A 19055-nucleotide genomic window follows, 5' to 3' on the forward strand; every position below is an offset into this window, starting at 1 on the left:
TTTGTTTACGACTGAATCTAATAAAGGCACGTAAACATATATATATATATATATATATATATATATATATATATATATATATATATATATATATATATATATATATATATATAAAAGAACGCTAAAGTTAATGTTCCCCCCTTCCCAGACAAATATATGTGCATCTGTCGCGTTGATGAATATGCTCGTTTTCTCGTTACGTTGGTGACTATTCTCGGCTCTCGCCATGGCGATCTAGCCATGTAGGGATCTCATATAGTGAACGTGTAAACTCTGGGCATTTGCTATGCCAAGCCAGATGTAGGACTTCTAAAAAAAGAACTTAAAACTTTTTTCACTGGTCAAGTGTGCCGTCAAGCTGCAGGTGTGCCACTTTCTTTTCATAAAGCTAGCCATATATATACCATCTGTTCTGAAATAAACATGAATTATTAATTGATTAACGTAGCAATTAAGGAAAATCACAATGTTTCTCTTTAGATTGTAGAGGGCGAATGTCTCAAAATCTTGGGGATGTACTTCAAACATTCCGCCCTTGACATGAAATAGATCTTACAACGTACGTGAAATATTAAACCTGGAGATAAATAAGTAAGTAAAGGGGCCAGAGGTAATTTGCGCAGTTTTATTAGTCTGGACACTCAGTCTTCCTGGAAAAATCATTCGTGGGCGTGCGGCGGCTCCACATATGTGTGGGCGGCAGATCCTTCAGGACACGCTTCCTTGGTCACGCAGCCATGCTCACCATTGCGGAAGAAACCTTAAGAGAAGAGATGGAGTTGTTTTAGGGCACGTCGTGTGTAGTCTCACAATCATCAAATACTATAGCTTTTTTATTATGAACATCAATTGGCGAAACGTGAACACTTGGAAGTCCTGCATTTAACGACAACGCGTTATAAAGTCAACAAAAATGCCGCATTCTTCTGAACCGTTCGTTGTCAGACATCTTGTATTCCGTTTTTAATTTATAGGTGGCTCACATATTTATTTCATGTTTGACATAATTATAATTTTAATAATTTATTGTGCTAATACAAGTGCCATGAACTAACAAAGCTATGTATATGAGCCGTTACGAGCAACGCCAATTTAGTACAGTTTAGCTTAGTCCAGTTCTCATGAATGTGGTACCCGTGTAGGATTTTCTATATTCAAAAGCTGTACCTCAAGTTACTATGAAGAGAAAGGTAGCTTGAACGAGGAGGCGTGTTTGCGCTCCTACTGAACAAGCATCGGACAGCATGCACCTCCGATACATATCGTATAAAAACTTGCACTTGTCCTTAGCAAAAAAATTTTACCTTGGGCAAGACTATCATCATGTTGACTGAAGCAAATCATTATTTCGGTACATCACTATAAGGCTGTAAATAATCAGTCAAGAGTGAAGCGTCTTTGAACTTTTTTTAAGCTTAGTGAAACTATATTTGTTACAAACTCTGCGCGATCAGCTTAATTGTGCTTCGGCGTTAATAAACGACGAGCTCAAAACGCAACGAGGCGTTGAGTTGCGCTAGTTAGTTTGTGATACTGAAGTGACAATTAAAAACAGCGTAAAAAATGAAAGACAGATAGAAGTACAGGCACGCCGCGCTGCGCTGTGCACTTCTCCTTTCCTTTCGTCTTCCGCGCTGTTATATTATAATTCAAAAAATTAAAAACGCATACATTTAAAACAACGATCCTAATGTAAAACTGACACAAATAGTTACTGCACCGCTTAACGAAACATATCAGATGTGAAAAAAAAAGTCTTTGTACTGGCTTGAAAAATGACGAAGTGAAGAGTTTGCAATGCGTTAATACTGTTAAGTCCTAACATATACAGGGCGTTCCACGAAACGTGGACAAATTTGATACTGCAAAAACTACGCTTTGCACAAAAAAAAAAAGGCTTGCGTCGTTTTGGTCCTTGGCCAGAGCCTATTTAAAAAAAAATATGGTTAAAGTTCGAGATATATATGTTGTGAATCATTTTTGTGTAATTAATTTTTGAAATATTGAGTTTAAGGGCAGGGTTTCAATTAGAATCTTGCTCAGCATCATTGAAGAACACTAAATAAACACATCTCAGAATGATAGAAGGCACGCGCGATATTTTACGACTTATTGAACAACCGCACAATTTTGACGGGTTTTTAAGTTTCGGTTTGCAATTGGAGCAATTCTCGGCACCCACGGCACCGCACCGTGTGGAGAAATAGTCAAACCATCCTCTGCTGCGTTGCTCGAGGACAGCCCAGCAGAGGTTGGTTGAACTATTTCTCCATGGGGTGCGGTGCCGTCGGTGCCGACAAGCGCTCCAATTGATAGCCGAAACTCGAAATCCGTCGAAATTGTGCGGTCTTTCAGAACGCCGTAAAATACGGCGCGGCCCTTCTATCGTTTGGCGATTTGTTGATTTTATGTTTTTCGAAGATGCTCAGAAAGATTCTAATTGAAACCATGCCCTTAAACTCAATATTTAGAAAATTAATACGCGAAAATAATTAAAAACTCTATTATACCGAACTTTAATAATTTTCCTAAATAGGCCCCTGGACTAGAACGAAAACGACAAAAGCCTTTTTTTGGCGCGATGCGTAGTTTTGGCCACATCGAATTTGTCCACATATCATGAAACACCCTGTATATTATTTTTCTCATTGTGCCAAAAAGCATAGCGATTTCTTTCTTACCATGGTCACAGTAGCAGCCAGTTTGACAGTCAAGCGTGCACTGAGGGCCAATTTGTGGCTTGTCGCAGGTAGCTTCAGCACAGCTACTCGAAACACACGTTTTGGCAACCTCGTTCTCCCCACATGCCGGTGTAGTAACATCTACGTCGATTTGAATGAAACAATCAGCATTTTATAATTAGGCACCGTACAGGCGACCCGAATATAGCGCAAGCGATCACAAAAACTACACAATCAAATTGAGATATCTAACTATAATTTAACCTTCCCCAAAAATACATACAAGACGAGTCCAGTTCGATTTTCACTGGGCGCCTTTTAGGAATAAAAAAAAGTATCTTGATTTCGACGACGTGTTGTAACAATAAATATTGAGCTAAGGTTCACTCGCTTTCGCTGATTGTGGTGCAGTGTATACCAAAATGGAAAAATGACATTGAAAAACTGAATAGTACTGGGCGATTCCCTTACGTTTAAAGCATTCAAAAAACTTCACAATAGGTGAGCGATTGATAGAAAGTGGTCCTTGTTGTTTTCAAAGCCTTAAACTATTTCTGAGCGATTTATCCGAGTGTTCAAAGATTCTATAAACTGTGGGGTTGTGAAAAAAGGACATACCTCCATGATGTTCATGTTCATGGTGGTCAGCCGCAGCTACCACCAAATACGCCACGAGCGCTGTCAGGATAAACTTAAGCATGGTCGTTGTAGCCTTTGGGTACTGCAAAAACTGAAATTTCCGAAGCCACCCACAGTATTTATATTGCTCGCCAGGGGGTTCCACGAGGAGCAGTGCGGTCATCAAGGCGTGACCCTGTGGGGTGACAGCATTTGGCACACGCTTATACTTCGTTTTACCGAAGCTCGGAGTACATTGAGAGTCTAGACGATATGCAAATGCTGATGTACACACTAACAGAGCAAGGTCACGGATCCCTCAATATCCTTGTCTGGTCTTTCCGTTGATAGCACACGCGCGAACGTAACAAAATCCGGGACGTTGAAGTTTTGGGGCTGTTTTATTCGGCCCATTGGCTCGTGGCGTCGGTATCACTCTGATTGAAACGGAATATAGTAGTTTTTGGCAATCTCAACTCCGCAACAAGGTCGTGGTCGTTCTTCAAAATGAGATTATTGCTGAAGGTCTCTAGAATCGGTGGTGTGACGGTGTCCAATTCACTGGATATCATGTATCCCAGATAAATAAAAAAACGACTACTTGTGCGCATCGGCTTCGTTCTAAGATCCCAAAATATGAGCGGATTACAGCGTAGAAGGTATCCAAGGCATTATTTTTAAACTTTGCACGGGTTAGCCTAAATTAAGTGTATAATTTTTGAGGCTATGATTGAATGCATTGGAATGCGGAATCTAGTAACTAAATTAGAGTTGACAGGTGCACGCTTGATTGACAGGTGCACGATTACGCACCTGTCAATCAGAGCTGACAGGTCCGTAATACTTGATTTCGTTTTTAGAGATTACATTGCGTAAATATTGTTGTCTTAATAATGCGAAATGGGAATTGCGTAAATCTGCCATAAGATTTAGTAATGCCATTGGGACTTGTAACTCGTGGGATTTAAAAGAAAAATATAGGGTGTTTAAAATTGTTATTTACACATTAAAGGAATAATCGATGGTAAATACGTGCGATCCATTTTTGCACTCATGCCTTACCTGTAAGGATACACGGATAGCTCTACGTGTATGCGTACAGTGTGTACACGATGCACTAAACGTGTAAGGATAATTGTATTCGTTAATTTCACAATTTATTAACATATATTAAGACAAACTTGATCTTTGTAATCACTTGCAAACGTAGCTTCTTTCATAATTGGTGCAGAAGGGTTTCTGCATACATTATCCAGGTAGGACCGTTATTTTGGGTGAAAATTGTATTTTTGTCCGAGAATTAAGGACATTAATAAGCCCGAGGAAGCCAAGGTAGTGCCAAACTGGACTTTCTTTTGCCAAGAGTCTGTATTTTCGTCCTAATTTCCAAAGCAAGTGCCAGAGTTACGACTGAATTCTGCTTGTTTTCTTTTGATCTGGTGACTTTGGGCCCAAATTCACATCACAGATGTAGGCTTCACTGCTGCTTCTCTTTGGTTAATACAAGGCATGTTTGGGTCAAGTCCGGCACACTCACTATCACGTGTCGATATAAAAATCCAAGAAAATGCCAAAGGAAAGTATTTGGCGCTAACATACGATTTGGTAAAAATTGTTTTAGGCCCCAGTAAGGCCTCTGGGATTACCAAGCTTGTGTCAAGTTAGCCGTTCCTCTGACGTCCTACCTGGGTATTCCCTGGATCGGGCTAGAGCCCTTCCAGATCCCGATGTAAGATATTTAACTTTTTCTTCTTAATGCTGCAGCTGCGCCCTTCTCTCACTGTCCTCGTTTTACAAGGGAATGAACACTCCTAAATAAATTTCATTATTAATAAAGTACGGGTGGATACCTATTATTATGTAGAGCGACTTTATCACATTTTGATGAGGTAAAAAGATGGTAGGAGGAGAGAATACAGCACCTTATTTAGCCGAGAATATGTGTAGAGTAATAAAATCAACAACTAAGCCCGCATGTGACTTAGTCTCACATGTTTCAAGGTAAAGGCGGTGTACCAGTAGTGTACAATTTGGTGTGCAGCAAAGCCGCCTTGAGCCCTGTCGAGTGCTGAGCTCTGCCGCCTTCAAAATCCCGAACGCCAACACAGAGACCGTCGGAAACCCTCCTCCTATTCAACTCCTCCACAGATTTGTTTCCCAACAGTGTAGCTGCCATCGAAGCTTGACCATTCAACATTGATTTATCGAGTTTTTGGTGACCTACAATCACTGAAAAAAATAGTCTCGCAGGGCGCCAATTTCAGAATCCTTACCTTCAGCTCGCGCGCTTGCTGCCCTTCGTGGTGGCTTGAATGTGCGCATGCACGCCCTAGGCACGCTGGTCGGCGAAGTGATATCGAAGGCAGAATCGCAGAACATTCGAGCTGGAGGCAGGGTAGCTGAAAGACCTTCCTGCGTTTTCCCTTCTGTCAGTCATAATACCGGTGTTGATGCCAGAACACTAAATGTCAACATGATTCCATGAAAACATCGTGAAAATTTCACCAAGATGACAATTTGCACATAAAAACTGTTATATCCGGTTATATTTTATTTGTGTGTGTAGGCCCATGGTTTTGCAGATATCTTTTTTTTTTGTATAGACCCATGCTTTTGCAGGAGTCAAGCAAAAGCTGCCAGTAGTGTCACTTGTACCAAGCAAATCAAGCCTCGATTAGGGCTTCAGCCTTCTACAATAAAAATAAACGATTCGGAATTGTGTCACAACGAGTACCATTCTAACACCACGATTGCTGTTGCGCCAGAATTGTGTATTTGACGCCACCATTGCGGGTTTGTCGTTCCATTACGTACCATCGTGAAACGAAAAACATGAAGGTGTTTCCGAGTTGTTTCGAATCGTAATTTAAATATTATTTTGCAAAACATAGGCTTTTTTCTGTTTTCACTGAAACTCTTAACGAAATAAGAAGAATAGCAAACCGTTTTTAGTGAGAATTGCAGTCCCCCTTCTTTAACACAATACACGGGAACGAATCCTTTTTAACCTGCGCCTAAAAAAATGGTCATAAGTTTTAGGGTGACTGGAAACACAAAATTGTGCTGCCTAACAATAAACAAATTCCAGCGATGATTTTTATTTTTGCTTCACTTTGATTATTCTGATTCAAGAATGTTTAGAGATTATGATGAAACATTATGAGTGAACTAACGCGAAAGCAGTAAGTAGAAATATTCTCCATCTCTCGCGAAGGTAAAGCTCTAGCGTTAGCGCCAGGCGCAATAATTGTCAAGCTGCCTCAGTGGCGTCGTTACTTGAGCAGTTGGCGGCTTCTTATCCTTCAGCGCGAGCATCCATTTTATTAATCTAATTATAGCTGACGGGCAGAAGTCATTGACCATTGTAGCTCAATCGATCCGCAATATTTCACATTGTGTTTTAGTGTGGTACAGTATTATGATGACGTTTGTCTATAGGCTGATGTATACTATTGTTCTAATCACTTGATAATAGCCTATGTTATAAACCAAATAAAGCAAATTGATTAAACAAAAAAATGGGTTAAAATTAAATGAATCTGACCTAATACAAAAATCATTTTAATAAAGTGAATATGGCCAAATCATATAAATCTGACTTCAATAAAACGAACATGTTTTAACTCAAATACATTTGCTCTTGATTACGCTTAGGAAATAATTTTTTCAAGACCTGGCACCGACTCCTTCAGCGTCGTCCTGCTTAATACTTGGACGTGATAGAGCTGGTTTTTTTTCCGAGTTTCAAAAAAGGAGAGAGTATGCGCAACCCTTTCATTGGCTTTTGATAGTAGCAGGGCAAGTATGAGGTAAAAGTTCCACTTTCTGCTGGCAATTGGAGCCTTTCGACTGTCTTCGATTCCGCACAGCCCTTTGTGTTAAACTGCTGGAGCTCTGGAGCTGAATGCGAATAGACCATTGCATTCTTAATCTGTCACCCACTGTAGTAATAATAATATAATAATAATAGTGCCGTATTTGATTCGTGCACCAGAACAACCAATAGGTTATAATGTGGTGGAAGATAAAATATAATACGAAAAGAAGAATTCATAACGATGTATGCCACTGTTCAAAAACACGGTGTGGGTCAATTGCCGAAAAGGTATAAATCAAGGTTTTGTTTAAAGACTAAAAATGATATGAAAAAAAAAAAAACCCTGCAAATTTGGGCGACAATTCATTCCCACAGATTATGAAAAAAAGGATACACACCACGAGCTTTCCGTATTTTTAGGAAGTTGCGCTAGGAAAGTACTTTTGAGATTGTATTCATAGTCGTAATAACATCTCCTCCCAAAATACCTATCATAAACTATTCGAACAAATTGTATTTGAACCATTTCGATTCGCTCGGCATCCGCTGCATTCAGCGAATTCCATGCAGCACAGCAAAACTCGAGTCTTACTCGCACCAAGGAGCAAAACAAGCGGATGAAACATAAAGAATTGGAAACGTTACACGTCACGCGTGATAGCATTCTCATCACTCGAAAAGCAGAGGCAACAATGTGACTAACATGATTTGAAAAGTAAAGATGGCTATCAAAATAAATTAAATTATGTCCGGTTTATGAAACTGGACGGAAAGCTGTCGCCTCCCTCCTTTAGAATAGCGTTACGGAGCCATAATAGCGTTACGGATTGGATCGACGAGTAATGAATTGCAGTTGGTATTTCGTTTTACCGACTTGCATATATCTAACAATAAAAAATATAGAAGCTCTCTTTTTTATACATTGAGATTGAGGGTGGTTCAAAAACGCCACACACGATAATCGTCAAAACCTCGTCGTTCTTTCCTGCTTATTTGAGATTGTTTTTCTCGTGAACTAAACATGTCAGGACATTAAAATAAAAAGGATTGTTCTTCTTAAAACATGCTCCACAAAATATAAAAATTTGAAGCAAAATAAAAAAATACGACTGCCACTCGTTGCCTTAATTCAAATGAAATCGTCCATATATATATATATATATATATATATATATATATATATATATATATATATATATATATATATATATATATATAAGTGATCTCCTTACGAAGCCGCGTCTGTCGGCGAAACTGTTGATTAAGCTTCCGCTGTTCCTTGTTTTTTACCGTAAGTTTTTCACTTCGTTATATATAAGTCTTCGGCCCCTTGGCTCCTATGCCAAGATATATATATATATATATATATATATATATATGTATATATATATATATATATATGTATATATAACGGGCATGGTGGCGGAGGGGCCGAAGGCGTGGGTACAGAAGACGAAAAGAACCCTTGGTGAAAACAGCAACGACGGACGATTTAATCTTCGACGTTTCGGCCGGACTCCGGCCGAAACGTCGAAGATTAAATCGTCCGTTGTTGCTGCTTTCACCAAGGGTTCTTTTCGTCTTCTATATATATACATATATATACGAATGAGCCGTACCTGATCGAAACGATAAAAAAACGGGTTTATATATCTATCTAAAAAAGTGTTTTGAAAATTTGCGAAGAATTTATTTTAGGCATCCTATTCCACTCTTCAATAGTTCTCGAAGGAAAAAAAAGAAAAGCAATCACATCAGCATGACAGCAATACGGACGGATTTTTTTTTTGGAGGGTCTACTCTCCCTGATATATAAAACGGTTTCTGGCTTGTTTAATGCTATCAATGCCATTTAGAAATTTCAATCAAAATGATTTTCTTGATTCGCTGAGGAACTCGGAATGCAGAGTCTCTCTCAGAGTGGTGTATTTTTATTTTGCAAATACGCAGTTCCTAATATTCCGATTCCGAAGATGATGCTAGGTGTAATCTTCAGTCATTTGCAACAAGAAAAAAAAATTAGAGGTGTCAGCTGTCTTTCAATTCCAAGTAGCACTAACTGGAGTAGATGATACAATAAATTTTGTTTTTCTAACACTCATTAAAATCTTCTTATACATTGTAACCTAACATTGCAAAAAAATTAAAAAAAAACACCTTAAATTATTTTGTTCTCAGCCCGAGACTGAGGCAGGAAAAGAGGAAAGTTGCAAAGTAGAAGAAAAATGAACAGTCGAGGACACGTCTCTACGTGTCCTCGACTGTTCATTTTTCTTCTACTTTGAAACTTTCCTCTTTTCCTGCCTCAGTCTCGGGCTAAGGACCAAATTGTTAACATCCACCAGCTCGCCTGCGCAATCACTACATTACCTTAAATTAAAGTGTATTTTAGCTTGGAACCGCAAAATCTGACAGCTGTGCATACTGTTTTTATAATTTCGGTTAGCACAAGTGTCGTGAATTTGATTTCAGGCACTACAGGAAGAGAGCATTTATAGATGTGGGGATGAAATATTGATATTGATATTTTAAGCACGGTTTCATGTTTCTGTTGTGTACCGATCGATGAACCGCCTAATTATCCCCTGGACGCCAGTTTTATCCAAAAAAAAAAATACGCAAGCTCCTTGAATAGTAAAAAAGCATAGCTTCACGGCACGACGTCTTTATTTTTAGCTTTATTGTTATATGACCCGAAACCAACGACGCCGCCATAACGTCTGCGAAAATAAGTTCTAAACGTGTGTGGATACCGGTTTGAAGCGAATAGCACTTCGTCGTTCATAACATTCACAGCTGAAGGGATGCCTCGGCAACCGGATTTTTTAAGAGCGTTAAAGCTCGGTTTGACATCGCGCTATTCGATTCAAGCCGGGAGTCGCGCATCTCCGACGATTCCTTTTGGCCTTATCTCATTTCCTTTTCTTATCGATGAAGGGATATTTTGAAAATGCTCTGGTCTTGCGAATATGTATCTCGGAGACCGAGGAATCCCACGCCCGTGTAGGTTAAATTAAAAATAATCACATATAAATACCGATATTATTTTTTTACCACGCTCGATTTAGAGATCGAGAAACACGGAATCTGGAGAGAATAATAATAAAAAAAGACAACTCCAATTTAGTAAAAACGAAAAAAAACAAAAACAAACATGCCAGCACGCAAGCCTTGTCTCAACTATCTTAATTATCAACTAAAATTTTACCACCAAGAGTGCGGTACCTAGGACGCGTATCTAACCGGTGTTCTTGCCGCATCGAGACAACTTGTCCCTCGAATTTCGTCTGACGACGTCATACAACTGCCATGCTGTCGTCTGCCATGATCCTGGGGGCGTCGCGGCAGCGGTGGTGGCTGTGACCGACGCCCGTTCTGCTGCAGCTGGCTCCCCAGCTTTGCAGTTCACGGGAGCTTCGGCTGCCAGGAGTTTGGACGCCGTGACGAGAAAACACTCGTGTTTAACTCGTGCTTCCTGCTGGAACTTCTACGAACAACAACGAGGATCGCGGCATCCAACAGCAACACAGTACTCCTCCGGCTTTTGTGACGTAATTTTCTGTCACTTCGGGACCCTCTTTGGTATATGAACGGGATAGGACGCTGAAGACTCTACTGCGGAAAGGACGTGTTCGAGGCACCGTATAGCTATGCAGGGCGCAAATTCGTATGCATCTTCGGCATGGGTTGTGGTGATTGCAGAAAGACGCCGAGTTATGATTGGCTTTGATTGAAGGATAGTGGGTAGACGTCAAAGAAAGCTGCCTTGAAGTCTACCCAGTCTCCTTCATTCAGAACGAATCAGAGCTCGGCGTCTTTCTGACGTCACCACAACCCCTGTGAAACATGCAGACGCACTTTCGCTCCGCATAGTCGCAGGCAGCGAAAGAAACGTGAGGCTTCACCTATTATGTTCATGCTTCTTGCATCGCAGTTTGTTCTTAGGCATTATGTTCGGCTAATGCTGCAGTCTTTATATATATATATATATATATATATATATACGGCTGCCTGTTCTGAAATAAGTGAGTAGAAAAACTTTATTGTCTAGGTCGTAGCTCTAGTGCGGTTTACTTTAATATATAAAGACTGACCCTCAAACGTATTTAAAATTAAAAAAAATAAAAGCGTTTTTGTTTTAAAGAGCATATTTCAGACACTCTTTTTCCCCGAAAACTTTCCTCGAAAAGGAAAAAACAAATTGCCCAATATTTGCGCTGTTCGACGCAATTTAGGTCTAGCGGCATAAGTACTGCTAAAAAATTCTTCATGCGTAGTGTTTTTTCTTCTTCAAAACACGTGTCCCACGTAGGATTTGTAGAATTTTCTTTTCCCGATTTCAGTGTCTGTTAAAAGACACTGCAAGGAAGCAAAACAAAATGTTTATTAACGTGAAAAATGGGACACGTATTTAAAAAAAAAAATTCTTCCACGAAAAACTACATATTTTCGCAGAACATTCACACCGCTAGACTCAATTCAAGTGGAAGTCACAACAGCTCTAAGCCCCGACGGCAAATCAGTGACCCGCCCATTACTACTGGAGTGGCTTGGCTGCTCGACCGAACAGGCAAACAAGCGTTCTGTCCACTGATCTCTATGTCTACTTGCTGAATCGCGTTTGACCAGCTCCGCCTATGGACGGGAATGCGGTCACGTTCGGCCATCTTTTTGGTAGAGTTATATTATATCTAGCCATCATAGTAATATGGCGGAAAGAGCAATGGCGGCAGGCTGCCACAAGATAGCCGTGGATCGAGTACACTGTAGCGTGGGTGATATTTCGTGCTTGATTGAAATTGTTCGACGAAGCAGATTCTTGAAACCAGGCGTGAACGGCGGCCTCATCTTTGAGGACCCGGCGAAACTTCTACGAAAGCGCAGCACCGGGGGAGAGTAGCGCAGCTCGCATCGAAAGCAGACTCCGTACCGGCGTCTGGTTTCGATGCTTCTTTCGATGTGACTTTAAATGCGTGCTGTGCTGCTTTCCCCCGGTGCTGTGCTGCGATTTCGTGAAACTTTCACCGGGTCCTCAAGAATAGGGCTACCGCTCACGCCGGGTTTCAAAATGTTTTGTCAAAAAATTTCAATCAGGCACGAAATATCAACCACTCTATTTTGATGGCAGCCTGCCACCACAACTGCCACAACGCTGTCTGCCATGGATGGATGATAGTGGCTGCAGCAGCTGTACCTTGGCTAGAGGTGGCATAACTCTACCAAAAAGATGGCCGCCAGTGGCCACATTCGCGGAGCGGGCAAACGTGATTCAGCAATTCTCTCTCCCTTTCACATCATCCGTGTCTCCCTTTCACGTAATCCGGTGCGTCTAGTCCGGTGTAACACCGCCTGGTAGTCGTGCGAGCAGAGGAGCCTCTGCTTCCGCGTCGTGTGCTATATCAACGCCGTCTATCGTCGTTTGCCATGCCGTGAGACGCAGACAAGAAAGGTGTGCGTCAGCGTCCGTCTTCGCCTCCGTCCGTCTGCCCTTCATCCGGCGTTTAGGAACTTCTGCAACGCTCAGAAGTCGTGACTTTGAGAGCGGCGTAATACCGTTCCGTCATCAGTCCAACAGATGCGTCTGTCAGCGTCTATAGATATGCGTACAAAGTGACTGAGAGAACTAAAAAAAAAAAAAAAATATCCCGTCTTTTTAGCTTTACTGTTCTTGTTATTTTCTTTCACATGGCATCCGCGAGCCTGACGTACAATCAAAACTCGACGTAATATTGTTCGCTTTGTTAGGCCAGGTGAACCGCAAAAATAAAAGTTTGCCTTTCGAGGCGCAATGACGGGAATATACCCAGACATACTTGATGCGAGCCGAACGTCCGATTGCATACAACCATATGTCTCGCCAATTCTTACCTGTGTAGGTATCTTCTCGGTATTGAAACCCTGGTCGCAATTAGAGTCACTGTATGGGTTTCCAGAGTAACGCATTCCTTTTCTTTTTGCGTTTTGCCGAAAATATACAAGCGGCTCTAATGGCCACCATCTTGGGCCCAGCAAACAACTGCTCATCGAACGCGCGTTTACGCGCCGTCTTTCCCACGCGGTTACCGACTTAAAAAACAAGGAGGTTGTGTACTTAGTGGCACAATGCCTGCGTGTTGCGCTTTTGGGTGCAGCTGCAGGTCGGAGGATGGAAAGAGCCGTTTCGGATCCCGTTTGGGAAAGAACTCAACTGCAAGACGGAGGGAGTAGGCTTGGGTGGCCTTAGTAAAACGAAAAGATTTCGAGCCCACTGCAACAAGCAATTTTTATAAGGTGAGCGCCGATTACAACTGGTTTACTCCGGGTATCGCGGAATGAACCAGCACCTTCAGCACGCTTCAGTGCATGTCACAATTGCCTTCATACCACCGTCGACGCTAGGACCCAAGATAGCGGCGCCATGGTTTCGGTTTCAGCGCCGCGCCATGGTTCTACAGGGTGAAACAAGGCGACGGCAGGATCGTTAAATCAACCGGAAAATTCGGTTCCTTAACCTATCGCTCTACGACTTTGTGCAGCGTTGCCCCAGATGGTGCATTTTTTTTTTTGTAAAATTTGCAAAGAGCGAACTTACTTGAAGAAAAAGTAAAGAAAGAAAAAGGCTTAGCTCCTGTGGAAACAAAGAGAAGCTACCGGTCTTCAGACACCACGGCGCCGTTTCGCACGGGACACAAGAGATGGCGCAACGAACGCCGCCAACGAACGAGCATACGGCGCCGAGAGCCAGCGTCTTTAGCAGACAATCTTTTTAGACTCAAGTGGCGCGCGTTCCGCAGGCGGCGACCGTCGCGGAAACAAAAAAGACAGGCGCGGTAACCGCAAGGAACAGCGGTTCCCTGTCTGCAAAAGGGCCGGGTCTCGGCGTCGTCTGCTCGTTCGTTGGCGGCAGTTGACGTCGCGACCGCTTGCGCCATCTATTGTCTCCCGTGCGAAACGGCGCCGTTTTGTTTAAAGACCGGTGGCTTCGCCGTGTTTCCATAGGAGCTAAGCCTTTTTCTTTCTTTACTTTTTCTTCACCCCTCTTTTTCTTCCGCACAGAATGCTACAGAACGAGGGAGCCAATCGAACAGCGTCATAAATTCGCCATCACGGCTCTCCTTATTTTAGAGCGTTTGTTACCAGCGGCTTAACCAATCACACAGAAAGAAAGCACACCACAACGTCGACGGCGCATCCACTGTATAATGATTTCATCAGCAGCCAATGAAAATACACAAAACTAACGAGCTTCTTGAGTATGCACTTTTGTCACTTTTTAATTGGACCCCTCGGCACGTGGAGTTGGCTGCCATCGGACTTGATGTGAATTTGGTGAATAGCGAGACTGATCGTTTTGAGAAACAGCGTTTCAGATACTAGACTCTGTGTGTAGCCTTCGCTGTCGTGTACATTTGCGACTAAATGTAATAGAGCCATGTAAAAGTATGTATATTTAGAACAAAAAAAAACAACAATTTATTCTATCCCCCCCCCCCCCAAACAAATAGCTAGTTTTGACGCGTTGGTGAATATGCTCGTTTTCTCGTTGTTTGGTGACTATTCTCGCTTCTCGTCTAGGCGATTTAGCCATGTTGGAATCTTATATAGTATACTAGCTGATTCTGGGCGTTTTCAATGGCAAGCCAGAGGTACGACTTCTAAAACGAAAACTTGAAACATACTTCACTAGTCAAATGTGTCGACAAGCTGAAAATGTTCTGTTTTCTTTTCAAAGGCCTCGCCATATATATACCCTTTGTGGTGAAATAAACATCCATTCTTAATTGATTAACTTCGCGGCTAAAAAAATTACATTCCAGGACTCAAATGTTTTTTTTTTTTAATTGTATTGGGCGAATGTTTCAAAATCTTGGGGATGTACTTCAGACATTCCGCCCTTGACAGGCAATAGCTCTTAAAATATATGTGAAATATTAAACAGGAAAATAAGTAAGTGCAATATCCGAAGGGAATATGTGCAGCTTTATTAGTCTGGACACTTAGTCTTCCTGGAAAAATTATTCGTGGGCGTGCGGTGGCTCCACATATGTGTGGGCGGCAGATCCTTCAGGACACGCTTCCTTGGTCACGCAGACATGTTCGCCATTACGGTAGAAACCTTCAGAGCAGAGATGGAATTTATTAGGGCACATCATGTGTATTCTTACTTAAAATCTACAAATACTTCATCTATCTTATTATGAACATCAAGTGGCTAAACTTAAACACTTGGAGAATCCTGCGTTTAGCATCATCGCGTTATTCAATCAACAAAAATACAGCCTTCTTGTGGACCTTTCTCGAAAATCTTCTTTTTACTCTTTATTATATAAGTGAGTCAAAGATATATTTAATGTTTGACATAATTATAATTTAAATAATGTATTGTTGTGATACAGGGGCATACCCTAACAAAGCAATGTACATGAGCGGTTATGAGCCACGCAAAGTTAGCACATTTTAGCTTAGGTCAGTCCTCATGTATGTGGTACCTGTGCAGTATTTGCTGTATTAAAACATTGTACTCCAAGGTACTATGTAGAGGAGGGTAGCTTGCACTGGGAGGCGTGTTCGTGATCCTAGTGAACAAGGATGGCACAGCATGCACCTCCAATTATATATCGTTTAAAAAAAACTTGTAATTGTCCTTAGGAACACAATTTTACCTTGCGCATCGCCATCAATGTGTCGACTCAAGCAAATAATTATTTCCCTACATCGCGGTAATGTTGTAAAATTTTAGTCAAGAGTAAAACGCCTTTAAACTCTTTTTAAGCTAAGTGAAGCTAGATTCAGTATAAAATCTGCGTGATGAACTTAATTTTGTTTTGTTGTTTATAAACGACGAGCTCAAAACACATCAAGTGGAGCTAGTTGGGCGAGTTGGGCTAGTTTGTTAGACGTATTAAAGGGGGAAAAACAGCGGAAAGGATGCAATACAGTCAAGAGTACAGACACGAAACGCTGCGTTGTGCGCTTTTTATACTTCAAAAATTCAGAACGCACTCATTAAAAAAAATAAAACGATCCTAATTTAAAGGTAATAGAAATCGTTACTGCACCGCTTTTCAGAACAAATCAGATGCAAAGACCGTCTTTGTAGTGGCTGAAAATGGCGAAGTGTACAGAGTTTGAAATGCGTTAATACTGTTAAGAATTAACATGTTTTTTTGTCGATAGCGTCAAAAAACACAGCTATTTCCTCCTTACCATGGTCACAGTAGCAGCCAGTCTGACAGTCGAGTGTGCATTCAGGGCCAATTTGTGGTTTGTCGCAGGTAGCTTCAGCACAGCTACTCGAAACACACGTTTTGGCAATCTCGTGCTCCCCACAGGCCGGAGTAGTAACATCTACGTCGATTTGTATAAAACAATAAGCATTTTATATTCAGGTACCATACAGGCGACCCGGATGCAAGGCGAACAATAAAAAGAAAACTAGACAATCGGATCAATAGATCAAACTATAATTTAACCTTCCCCAAAAATACATAAAAAAGACTCCAGTTCGATTTTAACTTGGCGCATGTTAGGAATAAAAAAAAGTATCTTAGTTTCGATGGCGTGTTTTAACAATAAATATTGAGCTCACGTTCAATTGGTTTTCGCAGATTGTAGTGTAGTGTATCCCGAAATGTAAAAATATCCTTAAAACCGCATGGTACTAGGCAATTCGCATGTGCTTAAAATATTAAAAAGAAAACTCCACAATTGGTGAGCGATTGATGGAAACTGGTTCTTGTTGTGTTCAGAGCAATATACTATTTTGATCGGTTGACGCGTGTGTTCGAAGAATGTATAAATTGTGAGATTGTGAAACCAGGACATACCTGCATGATGTTCATGTTCATGGTGGTCAGCCGTAGCTACCACCAGATACGCCAAAAGCGCTGTCAGGAGAAACTTTAGCATGGTCGTTGTAGGCTTTGCGTTGTGCAAAAACTGCAATTTCCGAAGCCACCAACTGTCTTTATATAGCTCGCCAGGGGGATCCACCAGCAACAGTGTGGTCATGAAGACGTGGCTCTGTCGGGTGACAACATTTGGCACAAGCTTATACTTCGTTTCACCAAAACACAAAGTCCATTGAGAGACTAGACGATATGCAAATCCTGATGCACAGACTAAAAGAGCAAGGTCACGGATCCCTCAAAATGCTTGTTCGGTTTTATTTCCGGTGATAGCAGACACGCGAACTTGACAACATCCGTGACGTTGAAGTTTTTGGCGCTGTATTATTGACCCCATTTGCTCGTAGCGTCGGTACCACTCCGACTGAAACTAGATATAGTGGTTGATGGTCATCCCAACTCCGTAACAAGGTCGTGGTCGTTTTCCAAAATGAGATTATTGCTGAAGGTCTCTAGAATCAGTGGTGTGACGGTGTCCAATTCGCTTGATATTGTGTATCCCCGGTACATTAAAAAGAAACTGCTTTTGCGCATCGGCTGCTTTCTAAGTGCCCGGAATATGAACAAACTACAGCGCAAAAGAAATTTAAGTTTTTTTTTTTAAATGTTGAAGCGTAAATAATTGTGAAATTCTTTGTGCTAGGTTTGAGTACAGTATAATGCGCAATCTAGTAACTAAATCAGAGTTGACACGTGACTGGCGCAATCCTTGATTTCGTTTCTAAAGATTACATTGCGTAAATGTTGTTTTCTTAATAAGGAGAAAATGGAAATCGCTAATCCCTGCCTTAAGATTTAATAAGACCATTTGGCCTTGTAACACGTGGGGTTAAAAACATACATTTCTGCGAGTTTTTTTAAAGTTGTCTATTACGCAATAAAAAGAATAAACTATGGTAAATACGCGTCATCTGGTTTGGGACTTATGCTATTCGTGTAACGATACACGTATAGCTATACGTGTGTACGTATAGTGTATGCACGATACACCCTACTTTTAGGGATAATCGTTTCGGTTAATCTCTTAATTAACTAAAATGTATTAAGAAAATATATGATCATTGTAAATCACTTTGAAATACCGTTTCTCTCAGAAATAAAACAGAAGGGTTTCTGTCCACATTACCCAGCTGGCACAGTTAGTTTGGGCCCTAATTTGGTTTTCGTTTGGGAATTTAGGCTCTCAAAAAGCGCGAACAAGCCAAGGTAGCGCTAAACTTGACTTTCTTCGGAAAAGTCTGCGTATTTGGACCTAATTCGCCAATCAAGTGCCAGAGTTAGGTCTCACTTCTGCTTGCTTTGTTTTCATGTTGTCACTTTGGCCTTAAATTGCTATGCAAGTGTCAGATATAGGCATCACTTCTGCTTCTGTTCGGTTCATACAAGGGATGTTTGGGTCAAGTCTGGCACTTTGGCCAATACGTGGCGAGATAAAGAAAATCAATGAAAACGCCAAAGGAATTTGTTTTGGCCTTAGCTAACTAACGATTTGGAGTAAAAACGCTTTAAGCCGTAGTAAGGCCCCTAAGATTACCAAGCTTGTGTCAAGTTAGGCGTCCCTTTGGCATTCTACCTGGGTATTCCCTGACTGGGGCTAGAGCGCTTTTTAAATCCCAGTCTAAGTTTAGGATTTTTTTTAATGCTGCATGTTTTGGAGTTGCGCATGCATCCCACAGTCCTCGTTGTACAAGGGAATGAACACTTCGAAATAATTGTTAATATTAATAAAGTGTGAATACATACATGTGATAATGTACACCGGCTTTATGATATTTTGAAGAGATATGAATGGTAGGAGAAACTACATCAAATTATTTAGCTGAGACTATCTGTACATTAATAAACTCAACGCTTAAGCACGGCTGTAGCTTAGTGTCTCTCAAGTTTCGCGGGGAAGGCTGTTTACAAGGAGCGTACAATATTGTGTGCAGCAAAGTCGCCTTCAACCCTGTCAACTACTGTGATCTGCTGACTTCGAAAGCCCGAACGACAATCCGGATACCGTCGGGAACCCTCTACCTACTGAACGCCCCCTCAGTTTTTTTGTTTTTT

The 19055-nt window shown here is 41.2% G+C and overlaps 1 protein-coding gene across 2 annotated transcripts; it reads right to left on the reverse strand.

Moving 5' to 3' along the window:
* Nucleotides 1–611: 611 nt before the first annotated feature.
* Nucleotides 612–17106, reverse strand: LOC8038126. 2 transcript variants are annotated; one of them, XM_042294502.1, is made up of 3 exons: nucleotides 16923–17106; nucleotides 2682–2822; nucleotides 612–760 (listed from the first exon to the last, which is right to left on the reverse strand). In XM_042294502.1, the coding sequence occupies exons 1-3, from the start codon at nucleotides 17104–17106 to the stop codon at nucleotides 660–662; spliced, it is 426 nt and encodes a 141-aa protein (XP_042150436.1). In that variant the 3' UTR covers nucleotides 612–659. The 2 variants fall into 2 exon arrangements, with proteins under 2 accessions (XP_042150436.1, XP_002399668.4); XM_002399625.4 differs by lacking the exon at nucleotides 16923–17106 and adding an exon at nucleotides 3300–3545.
* Between the last annotated feature and the right edge of the window lie 1949 nt (nucleotides 17107–19055).

This window comes from Ixodes scapularis, unplaced genomic scaffold, assembly GCF_016920785.2.
Source record: "Ixodes scapularis isolate PalLabHiFi unplaced genomic scaffold, ASM1692078v2 PGA_scaffold6__148_contigs__length_123643588, whole genome shotgun sequence".
Taxonomy (NCBI): domain Eukaryota; kingdom Metazoa; phylum Arthropoda; class Arachnida; order Ixodida; family Ixodidae; genus Ixodes; species Ixodes scapularis.

Bases quoted from the DNA above. Each gene is read 5' to 3' on its own strand.
- LOC8038126 (XM_042294502.1), bottom strand. From the start codon at position 17,106: ATGACCACACTGTTGCTGGTGGATCCCCCTGGCGAGCTATATAAAGAC. The intron at 2,823-16,922 runs GTATGTCCTGGT...AAATCGACGTAG, and splicing joins TGAACATGAACATCATGCAG to ATGTTACTACACCGGCATGT. The intron at 761-2,681 runs GTAAGAAAGAAA...TCTTCTCTTAAG, and splicing joins TGGCTGCTACTGTGACCATG to GTTTCTTCCGCAATGGTGAG.